This window comes from Manihot esculenta, chromosome 1, assembly GCF_001659605.2.
Source record: "Manihot esculenta cultivar AM560-2 chromosome 1, M.esculenta_v8, whole genome shotgun sequence".
In the NCBI taxonomy this organism is placed as follows: domain Eukaryota; kingdom Viridiplantae; phylum Streptophyta; class Magnoliopsida; order Malpighiales; family Euphorbiaceae; genus Manihot; species Manihot esculenta.
In genome coordinates, this window is record NC_035161.2 from 12372270 (window position 1) to 12396892 (window position 24623).

At 41.9% G+C, this 24623-nt stretch overlaps 1 protein-coding gene across 1 annotated transcript; it reads left to right on the forward strand.

The window, feature by feature from the left end:
• The first annotated feature begins 5020 nt into the window (after positions 1-5020).
• On the forward strand, positions 5021-6603 carry LOC110606379 (probable WRKY transcription factor 40). Its single transcript, XM_021745200.2, has 3 exons — positions 5021-5060; positions 5178-5251; positions 6081-6603. Exons 1-3 carry the CDS (start codon positions 5021-5023, stop codon positions 6444-6446), a joined length of 480 nt encoding a protein of 159 aa, XP_021600892.1. The 3' UTR covers positions 6447-6603.
• The last annotated feature ends 18020 nt before the right edge of the window (positions 6604-24623 follow it).

The following is a 24623-nucleotide window of genomic DNA, read 5'->3' on the forward strand; positions in this document are numbered from 1 at the left end:
AGCTACAGCCTCTATCTTCTTGGGGTCTACCTCAATCCCTTCTGCTGATACAACATGTTCCAAGAAGGAAATGCTCCTTAACCAAAACTCACACTTAGAGAATTTGGCATACAAACCATGCTCTCTCAGTGTCTGCAGAACTATCCTCAGATGCTGGGCATGCTCCTCTGCATCTCTGGAATACACTAAGATGTCATCGATAAAAATAATAACAAAGTGATCCAGATACTCGCTGAAAACTCTGTTCATGAGATCCATGAATGCTGCAGGGGCGTTAGTCAACCCGAACGGCATCACTAAGAACTCATAATGCCCATATCTGGTCCTGAAAGCTGTCTTTGGCACATCTGCCTCTCTGACTCTCAACTGATGATACCCGGATCTCAGATCTATTTTAGAGAAACAACCCGCTCCAGCTAGCTGGTCGAATAGATCATCAATCCTAGGTAGGGGATACCTATTCTTGGTAGTGACCTTGTTCAACTGTCTGTAGTCGATACAAAGTCTGAGGGATCCATCCTTCTTTCTGACAAAGAGCACTGGAGTACCCCAAGGTGAGGTACTAGGGTGGATGAAACCCTTATCTACTAATTCCTGCAACTGCTTTTTCAACTCTTGTAATTCTGCTGGCGCCATCCTGTAGGGAGGAATAGAGATAGGTCTGGTATCTGGCAGCAAGTCTATTTCAAACTCTATCTCCCTATCAGGTGGTAGTCCTGGTAAGTCGTCGGGGAACACATCTGGAAATTCTCGAACTACCGGTACTGTGACTGGTTCCCTAACCTGACTATCTAGCTCCCTCACATGAGCTAGAAACCCCTGACAACCCCTCCTAAGCAAACGACGAGCCTGAAGGGCTGAAATCAAACCTCTGGGTGTACCTCTCCTGTCTCCTCTGAAGACACACTATGACCCATCCTGGTCTCTGAGACTAACTACCTTCTCTCTACAGTCCAAAGTCGCACCATATGCAGATAACCAATCCATCCCTAGAATGACATCAAAATCTGTCAAGTCTAGAACCACAAGGTCAGCTGGAAGGCATCTACCCTCTATGAACACTGGACTGAAACGACAGACTGACACTGCCACTGATGGGTCGCATTTGGGTCCACTGACCCAGAGAGGATACTCTAACTCAGAAATGATCAAACCCAATCTCTCTATGGCTCTCGAAGCAATAAAGGAATGAGAAGCACCGGGGTCCATCAAAGCATACACATCAGAACACCCTATGATGAGATTACCTGACACCACTGTGTTCGACGTGTTAGCCTCCTCCTGTGTCACAGTGAAAATCCGTGCTGGGGCTACCGGATTTCCACCTCGGGAACCTGCTGCTGAAGTAGAGGCTGCCCCTCTCCCTCTACCTCTGCCACTACTCTGAGGTACGGCTGGAGCTGCTGGCTGTACTACACTGCCTGAACTCATCTGCTGGGATGGTGCAAAAGTCACCTGAGGACACTCCCGAGCAAAATGCCCTTCCTATCCACATTTAAAACAAGCTGAAGATCCCAACTGACAAGCTCCCTTGTGTGGTCTCCCACATCTCCTACATACTGGACTGCTTGCGCCAGAGCTTGAGCCACTACCTATTCCCAGACCAGACTTGACTTTGCTCCAGAAATTATTCTTTGTTCCTTTTGCCTTTTCCCACCTTTTACTCCCTGAAGCCGCTGCACTGGGGGCCTTAGAACCCAAAGCCTGTGCCTTTGACTGTCTCTGAATATTGGCACTTGCTTCCATTTTCCTGGCTGCGTCCACTATCGCGTGGAAACTCTCCTTTTCTACTGGAAGAATCAAGGAAGAATACCTGGGATGCAGTCTCATAGTATATCTCCTTGCCTTCTTCTGATCAGTATCATAGGCTTGACCCACATACTGAAGTAAATCTAGGAACTTATCTGTAAATTCATCAACACTCATCTCATTTGTCTGTCTCAACTGCTCAAATTCTATTACTTTCATCTCTCTGGAACTGTCAGGAAAAGCCCACCCTGCAAATTCATTGGCGAACTCTCCCCATGACATACTGTCCCTCCTGGGCTCCACATAGTTCTTGAACCATTCTCGCGCTTTCTTACACTTAAGTGTAAACCCCGCCATCTCAATAGCTCTACTATCATCAGCTCCCAATTCACTGGTTATCATCCTAACTGATATAAGGTATTCAAATGGATCATCTCCCGTGTTGTATTTAGGAGCATCCAATTTCAGGTACTCTGTCATTTGCACTTTACCTCCAGATGAGCTAGGTTGATGTCTGTCAACAACAGGGGCTACTGGTTCTGGTGGTGGTGGTACAGGATCATTTAGCTCTGGGTGTGCTGCACTTGGATGAGTAGGGGAAGGTGGATACATAGGATATGGTGGGTAATAATGAGGATAAGGCATATATGGCATGTAAGTAGGATATGGGACAAAACTAGAGTACTCCGACATACCTCCCATCGGATACCCTGGGTCCTGAGGAAAGGCTGGATAACCAAACTCCGAGGCCTGAGCGCCTCCCTGAGACTCTCCCATACCTTCTTCAGATCTGCCTACCCGCATACTTTCATCTACTGACTGTTCAACCTCCATAGCCTCCCTCACTTCCTCTGATCTCCCTCCTCTGGCTATTCCTCTTCTGCTCTCGTCCACAGACCTTCTAGGGTCTATTGACATACCTTCCCTGCTAGATCTCTGAGACCTTGCCCTTGGCAATGTAGGAGGACGAGCATCTATTCTCTCCTCACTATCTGGTGGGACTCCAGTCAATCGAGCTGATCGACGAGTTCCTCTCCTCTTAACTCTGGAAAACAACACATAACATAGCATATCAGCATATAATGAACTCATATATCTCAATAATGCACATGCATATCATGGCATTTCATATCAATCAAACAGATAGGACTCAACACCCTATCCTAGTGGACATGATTCCCTATTGTGCTTGACTTCCTCTAACCTCTATGAGCCCAACTCTCTCTCTATAGGTCCGATCATGTGAACCTAGGGCTCTGATACCAATCTGTAACGACCCCAAAATGGACCGTCACCGGCGCTAGGATTCAGGTCAGCTTAAGGCCGCCAGAACCCGTAGCAAGCCTGCTATACTCTCTGTGTACCTGTAAATCTCATACATGAACATACATTTCCTGTGAAAATAAAACTCTTTTCTGAACCAAGGCTTAACCTGTGTATGCACTATCTCTGTACTCTGTACTCTGTACTCTGTACCCCTTACTAGAGCTTGCTCTAGATGGGTTAACTCATACCTGTTAAGCCTGGTTTTTCACATACTCTGTAAAACATATACAAATACAGATCAAGTACATAAAAGATTTACAACACAAAATAACTAAGTCAAGCACAACTTCAAACACAACTAGTACATCTCTTTAAGATTACATGTCCACTCTAAGCTATTACAAATCTCTTCTCTCTTCCTGTACTCTGCTGGATTTCTCCTGTACACTGTACACTGAACCTGCAAGACTGGGGTTAAGGGAGTGGGATGAGCTCTATAGCCCAGTGAGTAGAACAGTAAACAAGTCATTAACACATGATCTTATGGAATGCATCATATCACAGACAATCCACATCAAGGGTAAACCTGTCACCACATAGTCCCAGTAACTGTTCCGTGCCAGGCCGAAGACTGGGGTCCTGGTCTTCCTGTACTGTATATGTATATGTGTATATAACACCTGTACCTACCATTTGCCAGGGCGTAGACTGGGCACCTGGTCTTAACTATACCTGCCAGGCCGTAGAATGGGGTCCTGGACTTCCTGTCTGGAACTATTGGATCATTCAGCATTCACCCACATCAACAAATAACTATGCAATGCAACATATTCGTGAAGTCTAGTGCAAACAACCTACTGTATACTCATGATGCACTACAAAAAAACTGTGAAATTGCGACCAAAATTAGCGACCAAATTTTTTAGTTGCTATATAGCAACCAATTAGCGACCATTCTGCTACTATTTAAATAAAATGATTTTTTTATTTAACAAAATATTCAGCGATCAAAAATTGGTCGTTATTTGGTCGCTATTTAGCGACCAAATATTAAATAGTCGCTAAGTTTAGCGGGAATAAATGGCGCAAGAAATTTGCGACCATTTTTGCGACGAAATAGCGACCATTTTTTAGCGGAAGTCGCTAAATTATTTATTATCAAAACTACGTCGTTTTGATACCCTATTCTAAGCCAACCTCCTTCCTCCTTTTTTTCATTTTACTCGAGTCATACACTGCTTCTCTCTCTCCGTCGGCGCCTCTCTCCCCCGCTTCCCTTCCCATAATTCCCAATTGACGCCTCTCTCCCACTTCCCAGTCAACGCCTCTCTCCCCCACTTCACTGACCAGTGCCGACAGCCCAGTCGGCACCTGCGACGTCTCCTCTCTCTCACCAGGCGACGTCTCCTTGTACTCGGCGGTCTCTTCAGCTCGGTTAACTTCGTGCCTCGGCATCGATTCGAGGAGCTCCCGCTCGTTGTCTCAGGGCATCGATTCGAGGAGCTCCCGCTCATTGTCTCAGGGCATCGATTCGAGGAGCTCCCGCTCGTTGCCTCTTCAGCTCGGTTTGCTTCTTTCAAATTTTGCTAGCTTTTTTTTATGGTTAAATGGTTATTTTTTTTATATTCATAGACTTAAACATTTTATTTAGAATTATAGGAGACGATCTTGATTCAAATTTTTTGCATGCGGTGAAGAAATCGGGTTCTGGGTACCCAGAAGAAGTTAAGATTCCAATCTTAATTGGAAGATCTTCGAAGAAGGTCCCTTTTCTTTTCCCTTTCTGTGTGATTAATTTTGTTTTATTTTTCTTTTTATTTTTTGGGTTGGGGAGGGGGGTGGGCGGCGGCGGCGGCGGCGGCGTTGCGATTGTGAATTATTCGGTGGGGATTTCATTTTGGAGTGTGCTGTTAAAGTGGGTAATTTATTTTTTGTTCTGTAGTGGGATTTCATCAGAATCATTTTGTTTTATGAGTAGCGAGAACTTGAATCAGTGGGTGGAGGGATGCTCCCTGCTTGGGCCTCACCGATCTCTCTCTCTCCTGGTATTTATCTCTCATCCTCTTTTAGCTGATTTACTTCTATAATTCATAGCTTATGTCATCTATGAATTCTTAATCGTGTTGGTGAATTAGGATTCTGAATTTATATACTTGTTTCAGGATTTCTAAAACATTCTTGTGTGCTCGTGTTCTTTATGGACTGCTTCTTAGATGCCCAGAATTTGTTCTTCATGGTATTTCCTAAGTTTTTATACTGGTTATTATTGGATCAAAATTTTATAAGCTTGAATTTCTTGAGGTTCTATTAGTTTTATGCCATATTCAATTCATACATCCTTTTTCTTCCAATATCCATGCCATTTTTCAAGCACAAAAGATCAGGCTAATCATGCCATTTTGTTGCGATTGCTTCAGTCATTCATTGTGATTTGTGTTATACGGTTATTCCTTTGAAGTCCTTATGACCAATACCAAAGCAAATCTCCTGGATTCTGAGGTAATATGTGTTACAACTTGAATCTGAAACTAATTTAGGGAAATTGATTGCAAATGGTAATAGATTAGATGCCCGTGGCGTGTGCAAATTCAGTTTCAGACTATATGATTGTTTGATTGTTTGTGTTCATTGAATGAGTCCATAGAAACAAGCAGGCAGTTATAGGTTTGCTTGAATGTCGTCATAACTCCTATAGAGGGGAAGGTAAGCTCTGTCAAGGCGTTAGAGATGTCTTCATGGGTTCTTAAGGTATTTCTGAAATATAATGTTGAGCCTTTTTGAAATCTTTGCTTTTTCCTTGGAAATTATTCATGTTTCTCTGGTTATAATTAGGGCAGTGGCCAAATAGCTATTGTGTGTTGCCAGTGAGAGGATCAAACAACTAGCTTTTTGGTTGAAGAGTTGACGAGGATAAGCACTGAGAACAAGAAGCTAACAGAAATGCTTACTGTTCTCTGCGAAAATTACAACGCTTTGCAAAATCATTTGGTTGATTGCTTAAATACTTAGTAGAGAGAAAGATTTTGAGTTTTTTATAAATGGGAATTTTCTTTTTTGGTATTCAGGTCCAAAGAAGTGCAGAAGATCCTTCAATTTTGGTGGCAACTTATGAAGGAGAGCACAACCACTTGCACCTTTCAAAGCCACAATTTTCTTTAGGCTCGAGCCAACACAGTTCAAGTATAGCAGGTCTAGTTCCCACTGCGAACCCTGCTACTACTGTAACTCTTGACCTGATGAAACCTGGAATGCTACAGGAGAATGCTAAAAAGGCAGTAAAAGAAACTGAAGCTCAAGATGTTGGGCAGATTTTGGTCCAACAAATGGCTTCTTCCTTGACAAGAGATCCAAATTTTACAGCAGCACTTGCAGCTGCTATCTCAGGAAGATCATTGATCAACCAGACCCGGATAGAGAAATGGTTAAATTAGAAGTAGTATCATGAAGATTTTATGTTCTAGTTGTGTTAAATTAATTAGAGATGATTGATGTATATAGAAGTAAGAAAAGCAATTAGGTCCTTAAAGATTTTAATTTGTTCTTTTTAAAAGCAATATTTTAAATATCGTTGAAAAATTAGTTTAATTATTTTAAAATTATTAGTAAGTAGCTATCAATGGCTGATTCTTATTAACATCTATTCAGGAGTATTAAAACAAATATTAAATTGAATTTTGGTTGATTGTACAATTTTTTTGAAAAAATGTCGGTTAATTAAAATATTAAATTCTTTGAGCTGTAAAATACAAAGAATATTGACCAAAACAGCGATCATTTAGCGATCAATTTTCATATTGTCGCCAAAAATGATTTGCCATGACACCAAATTAGCGACCAAAAAATGGTCGCTGATTGGTCGCTATTTTAGCGACCAATTTCCAGATTGTCGCCAAAAATGATTTGCCATGACACCAAATTAGCGACCAAAAAATGGTCGCTGATTGGTCGCTATTTTAGCGACCAATTTCCAAATTGTCGCCAAAAATTTAGCGACTGGCCAAACACCGACCATTTCATTTTGGTCGCTAAATGGTCGCTATTTCATAATAGCGACCAAATTTTGCCTTTTAGCGACCAAAATTTTGGTCGCTAAATCACTGTTTTTTTGTAGTGTAGTTATGCATGAATGATGCTAAAAACAGTTCATTTCTCAATTAAAAGAATTAAGTTTAGTTCCACTCACCTCTGGCTATCTGGACTGACTCTGCAGGCTCTGTAAACTCTGGAGCAGTACTCACTGCTGCTCTCTTTGGTTCCTCTAGTCTGTGTAGGCACAGATAAACTCTTATGAGGGACCAAACTAGCTGATAACCATCTCTATTAAACTCCCCAAGACTCCCCTGAAACTCACTCAAACATCCATGCAAAGTGTGCAAAGAAAGGCTGGACAGGACACTTTCGGCGGCAGGTTCGGCGGCCGAAAGTCCTCTCCAGAGACGAAACTCATGCACCTTCGGCGGCCGAATCTCCACTTTCGGTAGCCGAACCCTTTCGGGGGCAAGTTTCGGGGGCTGAAAGGGACTCCAGAGACGAAAGTCTCTAACCTTCGGCGGCACCTTCGGCGGCCGAAACTCCCTTCCAGAGCCGAAAGTCCAAAAGCTCGGGGGCAAGCTTGGGCAGCCGAAGCCACCTCCTCATGGGTTCGGTGGCCGAACCTGAGTTCATCAGCAAGGCAGAAACTTGCTCTGCCTCTCGCCAAAAGCTCCAAATTTCCTCAAACTCAACGACCTCAATTCCTCCACATGTATACACCCAAGTATATGCTCAAAGGGGTCAAAACTTACCTAAAAACCCCAACAACACAAACCATAAAACACATATATAAGCTTTCTCACAAAAATCAGCAAAAGCTCTCTTTTTACCCTATTCAGGCAACTCTCTCCCAAAACCTCATAAAACCTTCAGAAAACATAACAACAAGTTCAGGATCTTCACTTACGTCTTGAAACCAAGAAGATGAACAATCCTAACGTGAAGTTTTGAAGCAACTCTCCTTCAAACTCTCCAAACTTCACAACTTTGTGGTTTTAGCTCAAAACCTTCAAAAACACATCAAAATCAATCAAATCTTTGCATGAGGGAATGAAAACATGAAGAAAACTGAAGAAGGACAGGGTCTCACCTCAGAAAGTGAAAGAAACGGCGAAGCTTATCCTTTCAACCGACTGAGGGCCTTTTATAGGTGGCTGGCCAGACCACCTTCGGAGGCCACACGTGAAACCGAAAGCCATGCATGTTCGGCGGCCGATCCTCACCTTCGGCGGCCGAACCTGGCTTTTCTGCCTTGGTTCTTTTCTCTTAAAAACTCATTTCCTTATACTTTAAAACTATGAAACATACCAAAACATTATAGAAAAACATAAATCTTACCCTTCTAGAGACTTCCGACATCCTGGATTCCACCGGAAAGTAGAATTCTGATACTGGACTCTAGCCGGGTATTACAGCATTAATTTCTTGAAAGCTTGTTTTGAGTTGTAATTGGTTGGGTTTACAGAGTGAGTAAAGGTTGTTGAGTGATTCTATTGTAGTGGGTGTGGTATTGAGCAAAGGATTGCTCTTAAGTGAAAAAGAGATTTGTAAAGAGTAAAGGCTTGCTCTAAGATTGTAAGAGTTTTAATCTTCACCCAAAGAAGATTTGATAGTGGAGTTGAACTCTCAAGGTGGGCCTTGAGGAGAGGACGTAGGCTTGAGATAGCTGAACCTCTATAAATCCTTGTGTTGATTATCTTCTTTCCTATTGCCTTCTAATTTGTTCTTTTGCCTTAATTTTTTTTATAAACCCAATTCACCCCCCCTCTTGGGTTGCTTCAAGGGACAATAAGTGGTATCAGAGCTAAGTCTCCCCATCTTGAAGATATAACTATCTTGGAGTAAAGATTGAATGGCAACCCTCAATTCTCAAGAAGGTCATTCGGTTGTGAGACCACCTTTCTTTGATGGAAATGACTTTCTATATTGGAAAAATAGAATGTATTATTTCCTTAAATCGGAAGGAGTTGATTTGTGGGACATTGTAGAGAATGGCCCTTTCTTTCCCACAAGAGTGATAGATGGAAACCAAGAGCAAAAACCTAAGAGTGAATGGAGTGAGCTAGAGAAGAGAAGGGTAGCCCTCAATGACAAAGCCATTCACATCTTGTTTTGTGCTCTTAGTAGAAGTGAGTACAACAAAGTATGCATGAAGTCCACCGCCAAGGAAATTTGGAATGCTTTGGTTGTCACTCATGAAGGCACCAATCAAGTCAAGGAAAACAAGATGGAATCCCTCATCTATCAATATGAGTTGTTCAAGATGAAATCCGATGAAACTATTAGCCAAATGTATGATAGATTCATTGAGATCATTGGAGGGATGAAATCTCTTGGGAAGACATTCACAAATGAAGAATTGGTGAAGAAAATTCTTAGATGTCTACCTAAAGAATGGCTACCAAAGGTAACTTCTTTAAAGGATGCCAAAGATTTGAGCAAAGTGCAATTGGATGAACTCTTGGGGAATCTCATTGACTATGAGATGACTCTAAAGAGAGAGCAAGTGGAGGAACCTAGCAAAATGAAAAACAACATTGCTCTAAGGGTAGCCTCCGAAGATACTAGTGAGGAAGAAGAAGAAATAAGTGAGGAAGAATTAGCCTTGGTAACTAGGAGAATAAGGAAGTTGCTTCTCCAAAATAAAAAGTTCATCCCAAGGAAAAATTTTAGAAAGGAAAAGGGTGAATCAAGCAAAAAGGAAGTAGTCATTTGCTATGAGTGCAATAAGCCGAGTCACTACAAAGTGGATTGTCCCAAGTTGAAGAAGCCTATTAAAAAGTTCAAGAAGAAGGCCTTCAAAGCAACATGGGATGAGTCGAGTGATACCGAAGAGGAGGACGTTGGTGATGAAATTGCCAACATGTGCTTCATGGCTCTAAAGGAAAGCTCCAATGAGATAACTATACTTGATGACTCTACTTTATGTGATGATGTTATTGAGTTTTCATATGATGAACTTGTAAGTGCTTTAAAATTGATGAATGATGAGCTTGAAAAGAGTCATAAGAAAAATAAAATTTTGAAATGTGAGTCAGCTAGCTTAAAAAGGGAAAGTGAGAACTCACCTAAGGAACCTTTACCCTCAAATGATCCTTTACAAAAATCCTTAGATGAGCTCTCATTAGAAAATAAAAATTTGAAAAATAAAATCCTTGAGTTGTAACGACCCGGAAACCTGACCGCTACCGGCGCTAGGATCCAGATCGGCATAAGGCCGCCGAGACCCGTAGCAAGCCTAACATACATTTTGTATACCTGTTAAATCCCATACATGATCAAACATATACATAAAAATTTTAAACTTTCCCTTTCATTTACCAAGCTTAACCTGCGCATGCACAAACTCATAAACATAAAACCCCACATTGGAGCCCTTATCAAATGCTCCAATGGGGTAACATATCATACATTAAACTTGGTTTATATAAGTCATCAATAAAACATTTCACAGATCATGTGCAAAAGGGATTTACTTTACATACTAGGGTCAAGCACAACTCTAAACCTCAATATACATCATTACATTACATTACTATACTTTACATTGCATTGTCTTTCTCATGTCCACAACTAGCTATTACATAAAACATGACTTTACTCTTGCTGACATCCTGGTCTATCCCGTACCTACAAACCTGGGGAATTAAGGGAATGGGGGTGAGCTACTAGAGCCCAGTGAGCAGAATAATAAAAATATTATATTAAAAATTCATGCTTTCATGAAATGCATCACATCACAAACAATTCACATTAGAGATGAACTTGTCACCAATAGCCCTCTACATTTTCAATAGTGCCAGAACGTAGAATGGGTTCTGGTCTTTCCCTTATATAACATGTCATAACATTCCAATGTGCCAGGGACGTAGAATGGGTCTTCCTAGACTTTCTCTTACATAGTGCTAGGGACGTAGAATGGGTCTTCCTGGACTTCTGTACCGTATCATCATCATATCATATCATACCATACGAGGGCTAATGGATCATTCAACGTTCATCCACATCAACAACATAATATGCAATGCAACATATTCGTGAATTCTAATGCAAACAACCTAATATATCTCATGGCATTCATGATGCGTGAATCATGCTAAAACTTTCATTATTTGCTTTGAAACATAAAGAGTCATTCTACTCACCTCAGGCTAGCTCTGAAAAGACACTGAAGCAGCTGTTTCACTGCTGGGGTCCCTGGTTCCTCGGGTCCGAACCTACACAGGTGGACTCAAATGAGGGACCAAACATACATGAACATGACTCTAAAATACTCCCAAAAAAAACCCCCTAAAACACCTTAAAACAATCATAGAAATCATGCAAAGGAAGGCTGAACAGGGCACTTTCGGCGGCAGGTTCGGCGGCCGAAAGTCCCTCCAGAGCCAAAAGTCATACACCTTCGGCAGCATTTTCGGCGGCCGAAGGTTCCTTCCAGATCTAAAACTCGTGCATGTTCGGCGGCACCTTTGGCGGTCGAAACTCCCTTCCAGAGCCGAAAGTCCACTTTCGAGGGCAGGGTTCGGCAGCCAAAAGTTTGCCTCCACAGGCAGGTTCGGCGGCTGAAAGTCCTTCGGCGGCCGAACCTGAGTTCTTCCAAAGGGCAGAACTCAGCCTCCTCATGCATATTTTTGCCTCCCAAACCATTCAAACATGCATTTAGCTATTCTACAACATGCATACACATACCACCAAGCATATAGGGGTCTCAAACTATCCTAAACCCCAACACAAACACAAATATCAACTCAAACAACACACATTGTCCATAAACTCAACATTAACCTAAACATGCATTTCTACCCCTTAACCCCTCAAAACTTGCTTAAAACATACAAGAAGGGTAGGATCTAAGCTTACCTCTTGAAGATCGAGAGGAGAGATGATCCTAACTTGGAGATGGGAGGAATCTAGCTCCTTGGGTCTCCAAGCTCCAAAACTCCGTTTTTAACTCAAAAATCTTCAAAATAAGACGAAAGCTTGTCAAAACTTGAAAGATTTAAAGGAAATCATTGAAACTAACCATGGGAGGGCATGGACTCACCGTTGGCCGAAAATAGGGGAGAAAGCTCGCCCATTTTTGGCCATGGGGCCTTTTATAGGTGGTTGGCCAGGCCACCTTCGGAAGCCGAAAGTGACTCCAAAACTCATGTATGTTCGGCGGCCGAACATGAGGTTCTGCGGCCGAACCTGGATTTCCCTCTATGGTCTTTTTCATTCAAAACTCAATTTCTTTCTTACTTAAAACCATAAAATACATGAAAACATTTTATAAAAACATGTTTTTACCCTTCTAGAGGTTTCCGACATTCGAGATTCCACCGGACGGTAGGAATTCAAATACCGGAGTCTAGCCGGGTATTACATTCTCCCCCCTTTAAGAACATTCGTCCCCGAATGTTCACCAAACCAGCATACATAGCATAAAACATAAACACACATACAAAACACATAACACTCACCTTAGAAGAGATAAGGATATTGCTGGAGCATGGACTCCCGTGTCTCCCAGGTACACTCTTCCATGTTGTGGTGATTCCAAAGGACTTTCACCATCGGGATTTCCTTATTCCTTAGCTTTCTGATTTACGTGTCTAGGATCTGCACTGGCTGCTTAACATAGGTGAGATCTTCTTGGATCTCCACATCAGGCTCGCTAAGAACCTTGCCCGGATTTGACACGAACTTCCGTAACATGAAAACATGGAAAACCAGATGGATTCTCTCCATGGAAGTAGGCAAGTCCAGCTTGTACGATACATTCCCAATCTTTTGCAAGATTTCAAAGGGTCCGATGTACCGTGGAGCTAACTTACCCTTCTTCCCAAACCGAATCACCCCTTTCATAGGAGACACCTTGAGCAATACCAAATCCCCCTCCTGAAACTCTACTTGCCTTCTGCGGATATCTGCATAACTCTTTTGCCTGCTCACAGCAGTTCTGATTCTTTCTCTGATAATGGCTACTACTCTGCTGGTGATCTCTACTAGCTCAGGCCCTGCTAAGGCCCTTTCTCCAACTTCCTCCCAACAGACAGGTGACCTGGACTTCCTTCCATACAAAGCTTCATATGGAGCCATCCCTATGCTAGCATGATAGCTGTTATTATAGGCAAACTCCACCAAAGGTAGATGCTGCCTCCAAGAACCGCCAAAATCTAGCACACACATTCTGAGCATATCTTCTATTGTCTAGATGGTCCTCTCTGATTGTCCGTCCGTCTGAGGATGGAAAGCAGTGCTGAAGTCTAGTGTAACGATCCGAAACCCGGACCGCTATTGGCGCTAGGATCCAGATCGGCTTAAGGCCGCCGGGACCCATAGCAAGCCTAACATACATCCTATCACCTAGTCAAATCCCATACATGATCAAACATTAACATAAAAACTTAAACATCTGATGTATATACCGAGCTTGACCTGTATGCTACATAACTGAAAACATAAGGAACCCCCTATTAGAGCCCTCAACAAAAGCTCTAGCTGGGTCAACATAACATACATCAAGCTTGGATCACATCTGACAAACCAAAACCTAACCTGTGCATGCATCAGAACCATAAGCATAAGACCTCCACTAGAGTCCTCATCAAATACTCTAGAGTGGTAAACAATCACATGCCACAAGTTTGGTTCAAACTCAACTCAACATTAAAACATAACATACATCATGTACTAAAAAGGGACTAACCAAGCCTTAGGGCCAAGCACAATACTAATCCATAAACATAACTCTACTTTACATTACATTACATCACATTATCTTACAATACATTCTATCAATTTACAATACATGTCCACACTAAAGCACTAATCTATTACATAAGCATAACATTACTCTTGACGACTTTCCGATCGACCTCATACCTGCAAACCTGGGGGTTAGGGGAAAAGGGTGAGCTAAAAAGCCCAGTGAGCATAACAGAAAAACAATAATAAATCATGCTTTCATGGAATGCGTCACAGCACAAACATTTCACATCACGGATGGACATGACCACCAAAACTCCCTCTTTCTGAAACATATCATGGTGCCCGGCCCTTTGGGCTCCTCAGGACTTCATTATGCCCGGCCCTCGAAGGGGCTCCATAGGACTTCATTAACATATCATATCTAGGGCTATTGGGGTCGCCTTGGTCCATCCACATCAACAGCAAATTATGCAATGCAACATCTTCGTGAAATCTAATGCAACAGCCTAATACATATACATGGTATTCATGATGCGTGAACATACTTAAAACATTTGAGTTAGTTCTACTCACCTCTGGCAGACGCTGGACTGACTCTGCAATAGCTAACACTGTTGGCCTCCTCGATCCCTCGGGTCCGATCCTACACAGGTGGACTCGAATGAGGTGCCAAACACACTCTAAACAACTCATAACAACTCCCCAAAAACCCCCTAAAACATCCTCAAAACATGCATAGAAAATAACCATGAAAAGGCTGGACAGGGCACTTTCGGCGGCACCTTCGGCGGTCGAATGTCCCTTCCAGAGCCGAAAGCCATACAGGTTCGGGGGCACTTTCGGCTGCCGAAAGTCCTTCCAGAGCCGAAAGTCTGGCACCTTCGGCGGCAGGTTCGGCGGCTGAAGCCTCTCATAGATCTGAAAGTCCTGGCCTTCGGGGGCACGTTAAGCGGCGAAAGCTGCCTTTCATGCAGGTTCGGCAGCCGAACACACCTTCGGCGGCCGAACCTGGTTCCCTCCGAACAGCAGGTCCGAATTCGACACAAGCAAAACCAACCTCCAAGCAACCCAAACCTCACGTGCTCTCTCCCAAACATGCATACACTCTCCCACATGCATAAAGGGGCATAAACTAACTTAAACCCCAACACAAACATCACATAAACATATATTGGGCATAAAACCCACATAAACCCTAACATGCATATCTACCCATACTCAAGCATTAAAACTTCCTTCAAACTTACTTAAAACTTTATGGAACATAAATGAAAGCAAAGATCTACACTTACCTCTTGAAGATCGAGGGTTGATGCGATCCCTAACTTGGAGATGGGAGGAAACAAACTCTTTGGGTCTCCAAGCTCCCAAAACTTGATTTAAGCTTTAAAACTTCAAAACCCAAAAGGAAACTCATAAAAACATGAAGGATTTGAAGAAAGAACATGAAATCAACCAAAGGAGGACATGAACACACCTGAGCTCGAGAATGGAGAGAAAACTCGCCCATCTTCGGTCTGAGGGCCTTTTATAGGTGGCCAGTCAACCACCTTCGGCGGCCTAAGTTGTCTCCACAGCTCCACCACCTTCGGCAGCCTAACTTGCCTCCTAAACTAACCCATGTTCGGCGGCCGAACTTGAGGTTTGGCGGCCGAACTTGGTTTCTTCCCTCAAAGCCTTCGGAGGCCTAAAGCACTCCCGAAACAGCCCCATATTCGGCGGCCGTACTTGAGGTTCGGCGGCCGAACCTAGGTCCTTCCTCCTTGGCCTATTCTTTTCAAAACTCCATTTCTTTCCATTTAAAACCATAAAATCATGTGAAAACATTTTAGAAACACATTTTACCCCGCAAGAAGACTCTGGCATCTTCAGAATTCTAGATTGCAATAGAGATTCCGCCGGAAGGTAGGGATTCCGATGCCGGAATCTAGTCGGGTATTACATCCTGGTACCCATTGCATTCTGCAGACTCCACCAAAACCTGGAGGTAAACTGGGGTCCCCTATCAGACACTATTGAAACAGGAGCCCTATGCAACCTGACCACTTCATCAATAAACACCTGCGCCAATTTATCCATAGAGTAGCCACTCCTAACAGGGATGAAGTGAGCAGATTTGGTCAGTCTGTCCACAATCACCCATATGGAGTCCAATCTGTTGGACGTTGCCGGTAACCCCACCATGAAGTCCATAGCTATATTCTCCCATTTTCACTCTGGAATCGGCAATGCGTTAAGCATTCCAGCCGGCTTCTGATGTTCCAGCTTCACCCTCTGACATACTTCACAGGCTGACACGAACTATGCCACTTCTCTCTTCATAGCTGGCCACCAATAAACTCTTTTCAGATCCTGGTACATTTTGGTGGCTCCAGGGTGAACACTGTATCTGGCATTATGAGCTTCCCTCATAATGTCTCCCTTTAGACTCACGTCATCTGGTACACACAATCTGTTCCCATAACGGAGGATCCCCTTGCTGTCAAATTTGAACTCTTCATTCTTGCCTGACTGAACAGTCCTGGCAATCTTCACTAATTCTAGGTCCTCATGCTGTTTCTGAGCCACCTGCTACAGAAACACGGGTGTCACTCTCATCTGGGCTGTCAAAGCACCTGTACCAGACAACTCTAACTGCAAACCTTCATTAATGAGCTTATGAAACTCTTTCACCACCGGTCTCCTCTCTACTGTGATATGGGATAGACTGCCAAGTGATTTCCGGCTTAAGGCGTCTACCACAACATTCGCCTTACCCAGATGGTACTGAATCTTGCAATCATAGTCACTAAGCAGTTCTACCCATCTTCTCTGTCTCAAGTTCAACTCTCTCTGACTCAGGATGTACTACAGGCTTTTATGATCTGTTAAGATCTCACATTTAACTCCATAAAGGTAATGCCTCCACATCTTGAGTGCAAAGATCACAGCTGCCATGGAGGTCATGTGTAGGATAATTCAACTCATGCATCTTCAGCTGCCTGGAAGCATAAGCAATTATCCTTTCATTCTGCATCAACACACAACCCAGTCCCACACGGGACGCATCACAATACACTGTGAAGTCTTCATTACTAGTAGGCAGAGCTAACACCGGTGCCGACGTCAACCTTTTCTTCAGCTCTTCGAAGCTCTCCTCACACTGGTCAGTCCACACAAACCTCTGATTCTTCTTAGTCAGTCGGGTCGTAAGAGCTGCAATCTTAGAGAAGTCCTGAATGAACCTCCTGTAGTAACCTGCCAAACCCAAAAAGCTCTTGATCTCTGTCACTGTAGTGGGTCTAGGCCAGTTAGCTACGGCTTCTACCTTCTTGGGGTCCACTTCAAGAAATGATCATTATAGAATACACACTTCTAGATCACAAAATCACCACTCTAATCATATCTCTTGCTCACATGCTTTTAATAAACAAGGGAGAAATGGCCACATGATAACTCAAACACACTCACTCACCTATGGACCTAGAATAAGAAGGTTCAATGGTCATTGTCAATATTGTGGCAAGTTTGGTCATACTAATTATAAGTGTACTATTAGAAAATTGCATCTTGGATATAGTAGCATATGGAAATTGGATAGTGAAATGACTAACCCCCAAGGACCCAAGTACATTTGGGTACCTAAAAGTGTTTGAATTCTTTTTTTAGGTGTGCTTGAAATCCTCAAAAATTGAAAGCAAATGGTATCTAGATAGTGGATGTTCAAGGCACATGACCGGAAATTCAAGTCACTTCATCTCTCTTGAAAAGAAAGACGAAAGTGGACAAGTAACTTTTGGAGACAATGGAAATGGTAAAATTGTTGGCATAGGTAAAGTCGGTAAGGAAAACTCTCCTATTCTTGCTAAAGTTCTCTTAGTTGATGGTTTGAAGCATAATTTATTAAGTGTAAGTCAATTATGTGATAAAGGTTGTAGAGTTATCTTTGAACCAAAATCATGTTTTGTCTCTAGAATGTCAAATAACAAAATATTGTTTGTTGGTGAAAGAGTTGAAAATATCTATCTTATTGATTTACAAGCTATGACTAACCAAGATATGAAGTGTTTTGTGTCTATTAGTGATAACTCTTGGATTTGGCATAGAAGGCTTTCTCATGCTAGCATGGATCTCCTCAAAAATTTGAGCAAAGATGAGCTAGTTGATAGCCTTCCAAAGATCAAATATGAAAAGGACAAAGTGTGTGATGCATGTCAAATGGGTAAGCAAGTTAAGAGCTCTTTTAAATCTATTAATAAGGTAATCTCTTCTAGACCTTTGCAACTCTTGCATAAGGATTTATTTGGTCCAACTAGAGTAGCTAGTCTTGGTGGCATGCATTATGGGTTTGTTATAGTTGATGACTACTCTAGGTATACTTGGGTTGTGTTCCTTGCTCATAAGGATGATTGTTTTGATGCTTTTAAAAGTTTTACAAGGAAAGTTCAAATTGAAAAGGGTTTTCAAATTTCTTCAATAAGGAGTGATCATGGTAGAGAATTTGAAAATGAAAAATTTGAAGTCTTTTGCAATAAGTTAGGGATCACTCATAATGTTTCATCTCCTAGGACTCCCCAAAAAAATGGTGTTGTTGAAAGAAACAATAAAACTCTTTTAGATATGGGGAGGACTATGTTAAGAAAGTATAATTTACCTACTTATTTTTGGGCGGAAGCCATAAATACGGCTTGTTATGTTTCAAATAGAGTTTTAATTAGACCTCTCTTAAATAAGACTCCCTATGAGCTTTGGAATGGAAGGAAACCTAGAGTTAGTTATTTTAGAGTTTTTGGTTGTAAATGCTTCATATTAAACAACAAGGATAATCTAGGCAAATTTGACTCCAAAACCGATAAAGGTATCTTCTTAGGATACTCTGTATCTAGTAAATCATATAGAGTATTCAATAAAAGAACCTTGATAGTTGAAGAGTCAATGCATGTTGTTTTTTATGAATCTAATCCCTTTTCTCCTAGAAAGGAGGTATCTTGTGATGATGATCTTGTAGGTAACCTTGATGAGTTGACCATTGAAGATCCTCAACCTCATGGAGATCAAAGTCAACCCAAGGAGGATTCAATAGAGGCAATGGAAGATGAAGTTGGACTTCAAGAGCAACAAATGCAAATTACACAAAGTCAAGGAGTCCAACATGACTTGCCAAAGGATTGGACCTACAAGAAGGATCACTCCAAGGATCAAATAATTGGTGATGCATCACAAGGGGTAACAACTAGATCCTCTATTAGACATGTATGTAATAATATTGCTTTCATATCTCATATTGAACCTAAATCTATAGATGAGGCTATTAGTGATGAGAGTTGGGTTCTTTCTATACAAGAAGAACTCAACTAATTTGAAAGAAACAAGGTTTGGACCTTAGTTTCTAGACCAAAAAATCACCCAACCATAGGCACCAAATGGGTGTTTAGAAATAAGCTTGATGAAGATGGCAATATCATTAGAAACAAAGCTAGATTGGTAGCTAAAGGCTATAACCAAGAGGAGGGCATAGACTATGATGAAACATTTGCTCCCGTAGCTAGATTAGAAGCCATTAGAATCTTGCTTGCATATGCATCATATATGAATTTTAATCTCTTTCAAATGGATGTGAAAAGTGCCTTTTTAAATGGTTTTATTGAGGAGGAGGTTTATGTTGAGCAACCTCCGGGGTTTGAAAATCATGACCTTCCAAATCATGTTTTTAAATTATCTACAGCTTTATATGGTTTAAAACAAGCTCCATGAGCTTGGTATAAAAGACTAAGCAACTTTTTTTTGCAAAATGGTTTTTCAAAAGCAAAGTGGATACAACACTCTTTGTCAAAAATCATGAAAATGACATCCTTGTAGTGCAAATATATGGTGATGATATCATATTTGGTGCTACTAATGTGTGTTTGTGTGAAGAGTTTTCAAAAGTTATGAAATGTGAGTTTGAGATGAGCATGATGGGAGAACTCAAATTCTTTCTTGGACTTCAAATCAAACAAGCTAAGGATGGCATCTTCATCAACCAAGCCAAATACACAAAGGAGCTAATCAAAAGGTTTGGAATGGAGAATAGCAAGCCTAGTAGAACTCCAATGAGCACAAACACCAAGCTTGACAAGGATGAAAATGGTAAGCCAGTTGATGAAAAGCTCTATAGAGGTATGATCGGAAGCCTTTTATATCTCACCGCATCTAGACCGGATATTATGTTTTCCATATGCTTATGTGCACGTTTTCAATCTTGTCCTAAAAAGTCTCATTTGCATGCCGTTAAACGCATTCTTAGATATTTAAACGGTTCATTGCATTTGGGGTTATGGTATCCTAGAAGTACATCTTTTAGTTTATGTTCCTACTCGGATGCCGACTTTGCCGGAAGCATTCTTGATAGGAAAAGTACCTCGGGTACTTGTCAACTTCTAGGACAATCTCTTGTTTCTTGGTGTAGCAAGAAATAAAATTCGGTTGCACTTTCAACCGCCAAAGCCGAATATGTGGCGGCGAGTCTTTGTTGTAGTCAAATCCTTTGGATTAAGCAACAATTAAGAGACTTTGAAGTATCTCTTGATCACATTCCTATTAAATGTGATAATACAAGTGCAATCAATCTAACCAAGAACCCCATTCAACATTCTAGAACTAAGCATATTGACATTAGACATCATTTCATTCGTGATCATGTGTTAAATGGTGATGTTGTTCTTGAATTTGTGGATACAAATAACCAATTAGCTGATATTTTCACTAAACCCTTAAATGAAGAAAGATTTAACTTCATTAAAAGGGAATTGGGAATGCTAGATGGTGTTGCTTGTTGAATGTATTTTTTTTATTATTATTATTAATTGTTTATCTTTTTGAAAGTTTGTCAGATTGTTTGATATAGTTTTAATTCTTTATTTTTATTAAAAAAAAGGGAGGGAAGCCTAAAAATTCCAGGTTCGGAGGCACATTCGGCCCCCTAACCTTCAATTTCAAGGGCAATATGAAAAGCGAGAAATTTTTTTGTCTTTTTCTTTTCACCTTTTTGGCCGCCTAACATTTTATTCGGCCGCCAAACATTGTTGAATTTCGGCCGCCGAAGGTTAAGTTCAACCTCCTAAACTTGTCCAGTTTCGGCCCCCGAAGCTTAGTTCGACCGCCGAAACTGCACGTTCCTTAAAACCCCCGCCACAGCTCATCGTCTTCCTAGCACGACTTTCTCTCTCCCCCGAAGCTCTCTCTCTCTCCCCGAAGCTCCCTTCGTCTCCCTCTCAAAAATCTGCAGTTTTAAGCCTTTTCTTCCTCAAAAATCTCCATTTTTCATCTTTCCTTTCACTTAAACGCCTCAAAACACCTTATTTTCTTCTCAAGGAACCCATTTCGAGCTTTTTCCATTTGGGTAAGTTTTCTATTTTCTCTCTCTTTTTTATGCATTTTTTATTTCTTTTCTGTTGATTTGATCTTGTTTTTAGCTCCTAATCTGATTAGGGTAGTGTTTTTATTGAGTTTTGTTGATATGGGTATATAAAATCTGCTGGGTAAATTTTTTTCTGTTACTATATACATGTTGTTAGCTGGGTTATGTTATTTGGTTTGTTTTGATTTACAATTTTTTTGTGATTCTGCAAATTATGAAGCAATCCGAATGTTTTTTTTTTTTTTGGCTTATTTTTTGGTTCTGAATATGGATGTGGTGCAATAACAGTTATTTGACTAGTTTGTGGTACTGTGCTTTATGGGTTGAGCTTTGTGATAATGTATTGCTTATGGGTTGGTATTTTATTGTCTGTTTGTTTATATCATTGCCTCTTTAGCTACTGTGTTTAAAAATGGGTAGAAAACAATCAGTCCGTAGACATCCTTACTTTAGAGGTCAGTCTAATAGGGAGCCTCCTAGGTCCCCCTCCCCAGATCCTCCTGCCTCTCCCCCCTTTGAGTTCCCTATAGTTAGAGAGGAGGATCCAGCTTTTCAGCCTTTTTCTCTCAGGTTTGTTCATCCTGGGAAAACAGTTCATGCTAGCAGTGTTCAGCTCTTTCGCTCTCATGGTTTTCTACAACCATTTATTGTCCAAGGATGGGAGCACCTTCTTATCACTCCATCAGACACCCATCCTAGGATTGTTAGGGAGTTCTATGCAAACCTACACACCTTCACCCGTCACACTCCCCCCCACCTGGTCAGTTTTGTAAATGGTCAGAGAGTTTACCTCACTTCTGACATCATTGCTCGTCACCTAGGTATCCCCAACTCTGGGGCCGTTGTCTCCACCACTCATAAGTGGATCACTGGTGAGGTCTCTTCCCTTCACCAGACTAGGATTATTATAGGAGACGCAGACCGTTAGGAGCCCTCTAGGCTTATGGCCTGTGACCTCACCACTCTCTCTAAAGTTGTTCACCACATAGTCACCTATGAGATTCTCCCTCGAGCAGGTCATCGGACTGCTCTATCCTACTCTGACATGTTTGTTGTGTCCTGTCTGCTAGAGGATCGAGCTCTTAACCTACCACATATTATGATTCACACTATAGCAGACTCCCTTAGGCTGAGTCGAGGTTGTCTCCCCTTTGGTCGTCATCTTACTCTTCTTCTTCGAGCTCTAGGGGTTGACCCAGGTACCGAGTCTGCCTTACCCTTGTCTAGTGAGTATACCCCTTACACTGAGGCTACCCTCCTCCACATGGGTCTATCTAGGAGAGGCAATGATTTTTATAATTCTAGGAGAGATTTTGAAGCCCGCAGAGCAGCACGAGCAGCAGCACAGACACATGATGGTTCTGATGAGGAGTCAGATGATGTTTCTCCTGCTGATCTTGAGACAGAGCGAGCTCCCAGAGGCGATGCTAGTACCGGGCGGTCCATCGAGCAGGGTACATCTTCTCGGACTGCATCTGATCTGTATAATGCCATGGGTCGTCTGGAGCTGCAGGTTGCTCAAATGTCTGATCGCCAGACTCAGATGTTTGATCGCCAGGCTCAGATGTTTGATCGCCAGACTTAGATATCTGATCGCCAGACTCAGATGGAGCAGCAGTTAGCACGACTTACAAACCAGCAGCAGACCCTGATCGAGCAGCAGAGACAGATTTTGCACTTCCTTCAGTAGTCATCTGGAGTGCCACCTCCTCAGCCTCCTCAGTGATCTTTTTTGTTTATATAGTTGCTTTTGTTTTTTCTCTTTTGTTATTGTGATACTTTTTTATTTTGATGATGTCAAAAGGGGGAGAATGGTATAATGGTATCATATATGTATATTTTTGATATTTTTGATGTTTCATATTGGCTATATTTGTAATACCCGACTAGACTTCGGTATCGAAATTCCTACCGTCTGGTGGAATTTCGGATGTCGGAAACCTCTAGAAGGGCAAAGCCATGTTTTTATAAAATGTTTTCATGTGTTATATGGTTTTAAGTAAGAAAGAAACTGAATTTTGAATGAAAAAGACCATGAAGGCATTTCCAGGTTCGGCCGCCGAACATGGGATAGTTTAGGGGGGCAAGTTAGGCTTCCAAAAGTGGCCCAGGTTTGGCCGCCGAACCTCATATTCGGCCGCCAAACTTGCATGAGTTTTGGAGGCACTTTAGGCTTTCGAAGGTGGTCTGGCTAGCCCCTATAAAAGGCCCCATGGCCGAAAACGGGCGAGCTTTCTCCCCTATTTTCGGCCAACGGTGAGTCCATGCTCTCCCATGGTTGGTTTTGATGATTTTCCTCAAATCTTTCAAGTTTTAATGAGTTCTAACTTGGTTTTGAAGAGTTTTGGAGCTAAGATCAAGTTTTGGAGCTTGGAGACCCAAGGAGCTAGATTTCTCCCATCTCCAAGTTTAGATCGCCTCCCTTCTCGATCTTCAAGAGGTAAGAGTAGATCCTTAGCTCATTTCATGTTTTAACACAAGTTTTATGAAAGTTTATGGGGTATAAATGCATGTGTAAGTTAGTTGTTTCTTGTTAGGGTAAATGTTGAGTTTTTGGATAATGTATGTTGTTTGAGTTGCTTTATGTGTTTGTGTTGGGGTTTAGGATAGTTTGAGACCCCTAAATGCTTATTTGCTTGTGTATGCATGTTGTAGAATAGCTAAATACATGTTTGAATGGTTTGGGAGGCAAAAATGTGCATGAAGAGGCTGAGTTCTGCCATTTGGAAGAACTCAGGTTCGGCAGCCGAAGGACTTTCGGCCGCCAAACCTGCCTGTGGAGGCAAGCTTTTGGCTGCTGAACCCTGCCCCCGAAAGTGGACTTTCGACTCTAGAAGGGAGTTTCGGCCGCCGAACATGCATGAGTTTCGGCTCTGGAACCACTTTCGGCTGCCGAAGGTGCCACCGAAACTGGCTGAGTTTCGACTCTGGAGGGACTTTCGACCGCCGAACCTGCTGCCGAAAGTGCCCTGTTCAGCCTTCCTTTGCATGTTTTCTATGATTGTTTTAAGGTGTTTTAGGGGGTTTTTGGGGAGTAGTTTAGAGTCATGTTCATGTATGTTTGGTCCCTCATTTGAGTCCACCTGTGTAGGTTCGGACCTGAGGAACCGAGAACCCCAGCAGTGAGATAGCTACTTCAGTGTCTTGTCAGAGCTAGCCTGAGGTGAGTAGAATGACTCTTTATGTTTCAAAGCAAATAATGAAAGTTTTAACATGATTCACGCATCATGAATGCCATGAGATATATTAGGTTGTTTGCATTAGAATTCACAAATATGTTGCATTGCATATTATGTTGTTGATGTGGATGAACATTGAGTGATCCATTAGCCCTCATATGGTATGATATGATATGATGATGATACGGTATGGAAGTCCAGTAAGACCCATTCTACGTCCCTGGCACTATGTAAGAGAAAGTCCAGGAAGACCCATTCTACGTCCCTGGCACTATGTAAGAGAAAGTCCAGGAAGACCCATTCTACGTCCCTGGCACCTTGGAATG

Excerpts from the sequence above, each read along its gene's own strand:
- LOC110606379 (XM_021745200.2), top strand. The coding sequence starts at position 5,021 with ATGCTCCCTGCTTGGGCCTCACCGATCTCTCTCTCTCCTG. Across the intron at positions 5,061-5,177 it reads ACCGATCTCTCTCTCTCCTG|GATTTCTAAAACATTCTTGT; the intron begins GTATTTATCTCT and ends TACTTGTTTCAG. Across the intron at positions 5,252-6,080 it reads CCCAGAATTTGTTCTTCATG|GTCCAAAGAAGTGCAGAAGA; the intron begins GTATTTCCTAAG and ends TTTGGTATTCAG.